This window comes from Ixodes scapularis, unplaced genomic scaffold (genome assembly GCF_016920785.2).
Source record: "Ixodes scapularis isolate PalLabHiFi unplaced genomic scaffold, ASM1692078v2 PGA_scaffold8__174_contigs__length_109621045, whole genome shotgun sequence".
NCBI classification, from domain to species: Eukaryota; Metazoa; Arthropoda; class Arachnida; order Ixodida; family Ixodidae; genus Ixodes; species Ixodes scapularis.
The window spans coordinates 51,545,279-51,555,268 of record NW_024609883.1 but is presented as its reverse complement, the minus strand read 5'-3'; the positions used below and the strand labels follow the sequence as shown (position 1 = coordinate 51,555,268).

The window sequence follows — 9,990 nt, the reverse complement described above, 5'->3', positions numbered from 1 at the left end:
CCTCAGGTGCAGTTAGAAAAGGTAAGGCGCAGTTGATGCAAGGGACATCAAATTCAAGTAACCCACGTTAGAGTAGCATTGAGTTGGACGGCAAAGACAAACGAAACAGTGTTTACGATCTTTGCAAGCACCAGGACCGCCACGTCGTTAACCGCCCTCGAGGTGCCATGGAAACTGCACCCTGGATGAAAGACCGCAGAGGCGACTGGAAGGCCCGCGCTCTCCTTTTTGCGCATCCCTGTGGTGTGCGACCGGTTCAGGACGGTGTAAGTGGGCTTGTAGCGCGGCGCAAACAGGCAGTGGGCGGCTGTGAGGATGTGGCGTCCCGTGACGGCGACTCCGGCACACGTCGAGGTCAGCTTGTGGGTGACGGCAACGCGCGCCAGGTGGCCGAAGAAGAAGTCCGGAGTGGGCGGCGCCTTCGAAGAAGGAGGTTCCTTTTAGAGTCGGATTTAGGCTACTGCTTGTTAGGCAGTTATACTAGGAAACGGTGATACATGTGGGCCAAAGAAAGATTACCCCGTCTGCAAAGGAGCGGATATTCATAAATCGCTGTCTCTGTCGCATTTCCCCAAAGGCCTTCTAAGTGCATAGCGTTTATGGGGCCTCTTCGCCCTCCTTCTTTTGCGTGCAGAGTGAGGATGCCACTCAAGGGCACATTACAAGGGTTTTGCGAACGTATGAAGTGACTCGGTGATGCTGTGACGCCACAGCCCATACGCCGTAGTGCCATGCGACTAATGAAGTCAAGTGACGTGTCCCGTGACAGTTGTCATTGAGGCTACGTGCCACGGACAAAAAATCTCCGAGGCTGGTCCTATAAATGTGTGCATTTAAACCTCCGGTACCGGCTATGATGTATGACACTGCCTCTCGGCATGTGCAGCGCGAAAAGCTTGTGCTGTCGAAACCGGTTATAACGAAATAGCGGCTACAGCAAAGCGATCACCATTTCCCATTCTCGTTTGCACTTTTTTGATGCATTTGTGTTTGTTTTTTTTTGCGAAGAAAATTGAGCAACTCCCGCAGATATAGCAAAAGTTTGTGATAATTTAAAAAAAAAAAATTTGCAGACTTTATTAAGTCTCGGACCGCCGCACTTTGCTGCTGCAGCCAAGAAGCCACCCAGAACAGGCTGCAAAAGATGCTGAAAAGGCCGCCGGCGGCAGTCTCTGCAATGTCGTCAGCTCCCCGCTCCTTATCTGGGAAGCGGCTTTACCGCATCACTTGCCGAGATGTTGTCGTGGCATGCCGATAGGGGTGTTTGGAGCGCTAGCAACAACGTTCCGGTGCTTTACGTTCTGACGGATATGACAGAGAGAGCCTAGATTTAAGAGAGGGAGCGGTAAGTATGCCTGCATTTGATTGTCGCGTGGCCAGTGTGGCGAGGAAACTGGGCGGAGAGGCGGACACGTTTGCAGAAGGTGAACGCTTTTGAGTTTTGACTCCTTGCATGCTGCAGCTCGTTTTGCAAACGCAGCCCGCAAACCACATGACCCCAATCGAGCAGTTGCCCCATCTCTTAAATCTAGGCGCTCTATACCGACGACAGACAAGCTTGAGCGTGAACTCGGTGCTGTGCGTGCTTCTTGATCCATGTTGGAGTTTGGTTGGTGAGGTCGCTTTTGCGCTGAAGTCTACTTCGCTCAAGCACCGATTCTATGAATCGTCGATACTCAACGATGGAGAGTCCAATCACCGCCGACAACTTGAAGCGGTGAAGATGAAGGCAATTCTCCTTGAATCAAAAGCGTGCCATCTTCGACGGAGTGTGCATAAACATAAAGAATGCCATCCACCGCCAGCGTCCTCCGCGGGGCCGTCGCAGCTGTCGACACGGTCCGTACGTAGCAGAATCTTTTTTCAATCGGAGCTTCTCGCAGTTGGTGAGGAGGGGCTTCGATGTAGCAGAGTGCGCATGCAGGGAAGCCTCGCTTTCTGCAGGCTCAATAAACGTGCCCGTGATAACCTGTGTTATCTTTTTTTTTTTTCATGTTATTTGTAAGAGTTCATATATAACGAAGAAGCGGATATAGCGAAGCAATTTCCGATTCCTGTTGACTTCGTTATAACCGTTCTCGACGGTAGGACAACTGAGTGGAGGACGATATGCCTCTGACTTGTCTACACTGCTGTGCTTTTCTTTATCATGTGTCAATTCCTTTTTGCCTATGTGGAGAGCTACCGATACACAGCAATCTTACATTGTTTAGCCAATTATTTTGCTTAATATTGTAAGTACCATAAATAAAAAGTCCTTTCTAAAATAACTCTCATTTGTCCTTGTGAGATAATTGTTTCTGTATATATCCAAAAGCAAGCGAAAATGAGATTCCTTTTCTATACCACCATACTTCTTTTTATTTTCTGCACTACAGCTCGCAGTTTTACATACCGTAAAATAGCGCAGAAGCGCCCACTACTAACATGTTCAAAACTTGTGAATTCTGCAAATTATATGTTAAGTGCTCGATTTGACCGGATGTGTTGAGCGCCCGTGTCTATACTTGTTTTCACCGCAAGAAAAAAGCTTTCGAAACAGGTATGTCTTGATAAGATAGCATATATTTAATCTAATATGCACCGGCATATATCTTATTTCTCCACGTAAAGTGGAAAATCAGTAATCCTTTGCGAAAGGCCGGTCTTTTTTTTTGCGGTTCTTGAGGTGAAAACGAGCATAGACTAATCCAGTTTTCAGTGAAAGTGAAGTGGGCACTCCTCCGGTATTTTACGGTAGTATTTTTCTCTAGTCCTATGCAAAGAATTGCACCCATGGGCAGCGGGTCCTGCTAGACGCCAAATGTGTCCTAGTGGGATAATTACCAATCTCTTCAGTTAAAACCATAACCCTGGTTATTTCTTCATAATGTGGCAGGGCAGCTAAACACATTGTTGCCCATCTGCATCCAAGGCTCATAATTTCATATTGGTGGAATTATTCTTCAGAAAAATAATCTTGTGCATGATGTATTCACAGTTCCTCAAGTGCTTTGTTCTACATGCCTCTTACTGAACAACAAAGTCTACTAGACTTCTTGGCAAAATGTGCAGTATGTAGTCATCTTGGCAAGATGTTAGTACCATTTAGCCCCAGACATCTTCAAACGTTTTACAAGCTGATGCTTTCTTACTTTTGGGCTGCAAGGTATTTAGTAAACTCCCTTGTAGACATCTGCAAGACAGCAGAAAAGTTCTGAAGACGACTAGAAGACTTCAATGTTACACCTCAGGACATCTTGTAGTCCAAACAGGAAGGTATGTTAGCCAAGCTAGAAGACGACTACAAGGTGTCTCAAGACACCTGCGGGCTATAGTTGGGAAGATTGCTTCTCAGTGTCTGGAAGACCAAGGTGTTTGAAAACATCTAGGGCCTATACTTAAGAAGCTGGCTTCTCAATATCTAGAAGACTGCAATATGGTACGTACATCTAGGGACTATACTTAAGATGATGGCTTCTCAATGTCTAGAAGACAAGATGCTTCAAGATATCTAGGGCCTATACTTGAGAAGCTGGTGTCTCAATGTCTAAAAGTCTGAAAGATGTTCCAAGACGTCTAGGGCTTATACTTGAGAAGCTGGCTTTTCAAGATATTACAAGAAATGTAGATTATAAGATGTTTCAAGACATCTAAGATCTATACTTGGGAAGCTGGCTTCTTAATGTCTAGAAGGCTACAAGATATTTCAAGACATCTAGTATCTATACTTGGGAAGCTGGCTTCTTTATGTCTAGAAGACTACAAGGTGTTTCAAGACACCTAGGGCCCATACTTGGGAAGCTGATTTGTCAATGTGAAGACTTTCTCCCAAAACCCCGCACAAACCTTGAAGGAACGGGAGTTGCCGGAGACTACGCTTTGCGGATGGGGCACGCTGGGGCACGGCAGAAGGTCTTCTGGATCATGGACGTCAGCAAGTGCTTCAACTTGGACTGTGACGACCCAGGGAAGAGACTCGAAAGCCCCGCTGGACGCAGGCACGGCTCCACAGTTACCGGGGATGGGGAACTGGGCAGTGCGGCAGGCGCGACCGCCTCTGGGAGCCACAATTAGGGCGGTCAGAACAGTAAGTCCAGGCCAGCTGCAGGGTCCCATTGCTTCTTCCTTGTCTTCTTTCTTGTCTGAGAAGCCTTTGTGTGCTCAATATAAAAAAAAAGAAGAACAAGCAAACAGCAAGGACCGTTAGAAAGAGAAAGAGGAAGCAGTAATGGTGCCATTGCTTTTATTCTATAATTTTTGCCTGAGCAGTCTTTTTTGCATGCTTGCTTGCTTTACTGCTGTTCAGTCATAAGTAAAACAGGGAGATGTCCTAAACAGGGGCATGTCTTGTCCTGAGAAACTATTTCTTTTAAAGGAAGGAGGGAAATTTAAGAAAACTTAACTTCTGTTCAGGCATCATTGTCCTAAGCACTCCAAATCCCGTTTTTAAAAATGGGTGCTTCTCCTCAAAGTTTTGAGAACATTTTAATATATGGCCAAACAGCCAGCACATAAAACATGCACTTGCACAATCGGATACAGTTGATTGAAAGCGAACAATATATAAATTATTGACTTTTCAGTTCAATGGCACGTTTTGCACATATCAATGTGCACAGTCATACCATCAAAGTTGGTGTTCTTTACCTATATGATAAACAGTCAACACCATGAAATAAATGAAAATTCTAATAATCATTTTCTTACAAGTTCTATTACATTTCTGGTGCTGGCTATTGTGCACAAATACCATGTCTACCCCAAGATGATGCATCATGAAGACAGCAAAGACAGCACTAAACATGCAGGTCTGAAGCTGGAGGCATACAAGTACTACTAAGGCCGCAATCTCCACGGTGTCTTTCATTATGCAGACTTTTTAGAGTGGCCAATAGAAGGTATCCACTGGCAGCTAGGAGCAGCTACGCACGTAGCTGAGTGTGTAACTGCTTGGTGCGAGCTGAGGGCAAACTTCCATGGAGCTTTTGCAACGTGCATGCCGCACCATCGCATTTGCCAGTCTTGGGAACCTATAAGTGTGAGCTTGTTCTGAGCATGCCCAGTGAACAGTGTTCCGAGATATAGCATCCAGTGAATACTCCCTTTAAAGGGGCGGTGCAACGATATTCAATTGGAATGTTTTTCACTTCACACGAGCTTACTGGCACTAGTGGGACTCAAGGATACTCGCCCGCAACGCCACTGGCCAAGAAACTCCATTGTTACAGTGTATTTCAAGGACAAATCCTTGAATCCTGGGCTCCTGGGCTCGAACCCAGGGATCCTGGGTTCGAGCCCCACCCCTGCCCGTTTCGATCTGGATGAGCATCGTACCGGCGTGCGGTCGTGTAACACTACTGCGTGGTGCACGTTAAAGACCCCAGGCTAGCGGATGTACCGCACTGGCTAAATTGCTCATCTACAGCTGGGAGACTCGTCGCCCCTGTGAGGCAGACCAAGTTCTAGGCTGTATAAGCACACACACGACCCAATTTTTCTTTGCAAAATTTGATGACGTAACAAGGGATTGAAGTACACCCAAATGACAATATTTGAATGCGATTCATAGATTGGACCCGAGCATTGCATGAGCACTTGACGTGGGCTCGTGATAATTACTCGCTCAAGAAGCGTTCGGGTAGTGGCCCGTGTCCAATCGCTGCAACGACTACAGTCCAAGCCATAGCAGTGTCTGGAACTCAGCGCGTCTCCTGTGCTTTGCCAACCCCAGCGCGCGGCTATGATCAACATTGGCAGCATATAATCGGCTCCAGATCACGTGACTGCTTGTTCTGACTGCTCGTTTTTCTTTAATTTTTTTTTGGGACTCCCATTGTGTGGGGTGAAAAACGAATGTGTGTTTCATAGGTCATTAACGTCAGGGATCCGTTCTAAGCGGTATTTGCACAAAGTACAAAAATTGTTGCATTGCCCCTTTAAACGGCACGAAATTGAAAGAGATCTTAGGAGCTTGTTTCATTTATCACTATAAGGGCCTATGCGGACTGCAAGTTTGTCTGCTTTTCTTGAAGGGGATGTGGTGATGTCAGAATGTTGAGCACTGATTGGCTCTGATTGGAGGATAGTGGGTAGACCTCAAAGCTAGCTGCCTTGATGTCTACCCACTATCCTTTATTCGGAGCTTGGCGTTCTGACGTCAGCACAACCCTGGCAAAAGAAGCAGACGAACTTGCATTCCCGCATTAGTTAGCCCAGTTCAACTGCTAACCAGGGTCTTTGGCATGTTCCACATAGTAGAAACTAGATGAAAGCACCTCACAACATTCAAACAAAAACTTGCAGAAACATGCAAGTCAACCTCACGACTCACGCCAACGAGCTTTCACTCAAGTGGCTTTGAGCAGTGGTGCTTTAATGAACTCAGCCATCCAGTTGAACGAAGCAGTTGCATTGGTAATCGATGCAAGTCCACAGACCTGGTACTTTTGAAACAGCTGACAGCTTGAAACATGCAAGTCTAAAACCACATACATACTACAAAGCATAAGAACTTGAAATGTACAGAATTTGTGGGCTTACAAGGCTGACGGCATCTTCGGTGTTTGCTGTTGCTAAGATTTCTAGATGCTCCACAATCAGTACCCTCAGTGTTCAGCAGTGGAACAAAATTTAGCGTAATAGGTAAAAAAGTGGAAGCAAATTACAATGTGCTACCTTGTAGCATATATCTTAAACATCCAAACCCGGCCTCAACATTTTTTCGAAGCAGCTGCATCTACTGCACTGCATAAAAACCTAAAAGTTACAGGGTCTCTTATATTATCCCCAAGATTAATTCGCTTTGTCACCCTTCTTAATTTCCTTGCCTCTAATTCGCCTGAGTGGTCACGTAAATGTGATAGCGAACCTCCGAAGACAGCGCGCTCTCTGACGACACACTTTTGGTGCCATTTCATTGGCTCACTCAGATCGTGGCATCCGCGAACCTCCGAAGACAGCGTGCTCTCTGACGATGCACTTTTGGCGCCGTTTCATTGGCTCACTCGGATTGTGGCGTCGGTTGTGGTCCCGGTGATAGCGAACCTCCGAAGACAGCGCGCTCTCTGATGGAGCACTTTTGACGGACTTTTGGCATATTTTCCTCATTTTTGTTCGCTTAAGGACTTTGAAGGTCGACTTAACGATAAGGCACATAAGGCTTTTGCCTTAATAAGTACAGCCCTGACAAATCGCATAGGTGGTCGAAGCTTGTAAAGAAACCTTCTGAAGCCCTAGAGTAGCAGTCAGCGTTTCACTAAGAAACTTAGCTTCTGAATATAGTGGTATTTGTGTGTTTTTTTGGGAGGGATTATTATACTTTTTAATTTCTCAATAAAAGACAGAGGTGCAGCTTTTGCAGAGACCAACCCATGTCCACTGTTCTCAAGCATATGCCTCCCTCCTGAAGGCTGTTCTTCCACCGATGCACGCACATGCAACGTGGTAAAGAAAATGAGCTTCGCCACAAGGCATCTAACAAATGCACTGCTCGCATTTTTTCAAATACTATTTTTAGAATGACTCATTGGGAGTTGGAAATACAGTGGCATCTCATTAATTTAAACCCGAGGGGGCCAGAACTTTTTTTAATAATGCAAAGATCGAATTACCGGGAGTTTCTTGCCTCCCCAGGGGAAAATCAGTCCACTTCCAGCTGGATTATGGAACTGGAAAAGAGGCAGCTGGACCCGGCTGGACCCAGCTGGAATGCAGCTGGACTGCCTCATGTGCAGTTCCATAATCCAGCTGAAAGTGGACCGATTTTTGCCTGGGTTGAAACACATAGGACGGGACCTGCACGTTAGTTTGAATTATCCGCGAGTTTGATTAAGAGAGTTTGAGTTAACGAGATTCTACTGTACAACCTTCACCCAGTAGCAGCAATGAAGAAATAAGTGACCAAAACCACTGTGTTTATTTCCAACATTACAACAGAGTGTTGTATAAATGTTGCATCTGCCGTTTTCTTATTTCAAGGATTACTCTCCTAGTTTTGCTTATCCATAGCACAGTTTAAAATAAATGAGGTCAAGACCACTTTCCACAAAAACCCAAGGCTTTCCCGTTTTGTGGGTAACCAATCTTTCAATAATATACAATGACATGAAAAAAAAAACACAGACCTACGTGGGAACACAATAAGTGGCATGTTTTGCACGTGGCACTTTTGTTTTAAGTATATGACATTGAAAAAAACGACTATAAAAAAAAAAAAAAACTTTTCTAAAACTAGTTGCATTTTTTTAAGGCCTTGCAGATAACCATTTTCACTTAACCATTGATTCTCTCTTTTTTTTTTTTTTCCTTAATCTTTTAAATGTTTTTCCTCTGTCCCGATTCTGCATACAAAGACTGATTCCGCTTCCATTTTAATTTATGACTTTACCATAAATGCAATAAAACTGTACAAATGCACGGGATAACTACTTTGCAGCTCGGGATAAAGGCAAGTGCCACGGCCTACTTGGCACCAGCTCTGCTGGGCCCGGTAAAGGGCTGAAGCTTAGCGAGAAACGTTCGGATTTGACCGGGCCTCAAGGTGACGAGGACATTGTTCAGCTCCTGGAAGCTTGTCTTCACCGGCACTGCGGCCACAGAGCGGGTGGCCTTGGGCTGTTCGTGTTCGGTCTTGCTCAGTTCCGTCAGGTAGAGGTGGCCGGACAGGACCGTCTCCTTGATGTCCACCACCAGGAACGAGCTGAGAAAGTGCTGCGACCAAACGGACAGTTTTGCGGCACTGTCACTTTGAAGGTCCTTCCACAAGGACTTTATGCATGCACAGATGCTTACAAAAACAAAGCTCGTAAGGGGATGGAAACCAGTGAGTGTGCAGAAATTAGGCGATTCTAGAGATTTTCTAGCCTCCTAGTGAAGGGGTAAAGGGCGCAAGATAAGTAGCAGACGATGTGGCAGTTTTCCTCAAGGCCAGTTCCTGAAAACGCTTCTGGCCAAGCAGGAAATCACTATTACGATTGCAGCGGTAGAGTGCACATTACTGTGAAGAAATTGATCACGTACGGTGATGGAAGTGTTCAGCATCCCTTCGAAAAGTGTGTGCTCAAGCCGTAGCAAGGCCTGGTCCTCGGCGACATTTTCCAGGCTCATGAGGTGCAGTCCTTCGGGCAGGTGTGCACGGAGTTCAGAATGCTGCACGTTTGACCAAAAGAAAGTGCAGGATTGTTCACAAGCTCCCTTTAATGTCACTTTATTAGCGGCAAATATACTATCAGGTTAGACATTACTCTCTCAGATACAGTGAACATTCCTTAACTTTAAGTCATAAAAACTAGAAAAAAGCTTAGATAAGCAGAGGTTTGAGATAAGCGAGGTACCGAATTTTTATTCCTAGATCGTGCAGTGTGCGAATGGAACCCTTGCAAAAATCGCGCCAATTGAATTGACACTCCCACGGTGCAGCGCAGTGGGGAGAACAAAACGATGGCAGCAGGTTATTAACAAGCAACACTCATAAGATGAGACAATAACCGTAAAAACAAAAAGCAAGAATGCAAAAAAAAACTAAGAAATTTACCAAAACAAAAAGAACAAGAGAAAAAGACAAGGAGTGGAAGATAATGTAGAGTGCGAGGGAGAGAAATGGTGGCACCAGCTACCAAACCGTATCAGGGAGAAAAAAAAAGTAAGACAACAAATGTTTTTGAGGCACACGCTATACCCCACGCTCATGACACGGGATTTTTAATTTTTTTGCATGTTGTGTTGTGCACGATTATGTTTGTTTTGCATTTTTGTGTGTTTGTTTTTGGATCGCCGTTTCTTCAACCCATGTTTAGTCCAAGAGCTGTGCTCTCTGTCCTTGTCCCTAAGTGTTTTGATTCTTTCTTTGATTCTTGTATTTCAATCATTGATGAGAACTAGAGCCTTCTCTGCTGCTTACAGGAGGGGACACCGCAGATTTCTGCTGGGTAAGCATTATCAGCCAGTCAGGAAACGTTTTGTCTGTTTGCATGTTTATGATTGGGCAGTATTTTTTTGGTAAGCCAAAAA

General features: G+C 45.2%; 1 protein-coding gene across 4 annotated transcripts in view; it reads right to left on the bottom strand.

The window, feature by feature from the left end:
- Positions 1-3,866: 3,866 nt before the first annotated feature.
- LOC120841464 (lysosomal alpha-mannosidase) overlaps positions 3,867-9,990 on the bottom strand; it is a 48,870-nt gene continuing 42,746 nt past the window's right edge. Inside the window, exons 19-22 of one of the 4 annotated variants that reach the window (XM_042286835.1) lie at positions 9,001-9,129; positions 8,447-8,691; positions 3,999-4,142; positions 3,867-3,935 (exon numbers count right to left, since the gene is read on the bottom strand). In XM_042286835.1, coding sequence (XP_042142769.1) covers positions 3,926-3,935; positions 3,999-4,142; positions 8,447-8,691; positions 9,001-9,129 — 528 coding nt within the window. In that variant the 3' untranslated portion in view covers positions 3,867-3,925. The remainder of the gene's footprint in view (positions 3,936-3,998; positions 4,143-8,446; positions 8,692-9,000; positions 9,130-9,990) is intronic. The other 3 variants (XM_040212358.3, XM_042286837.1, XM_042286836.1) reach the window with 3 other exon arrangements.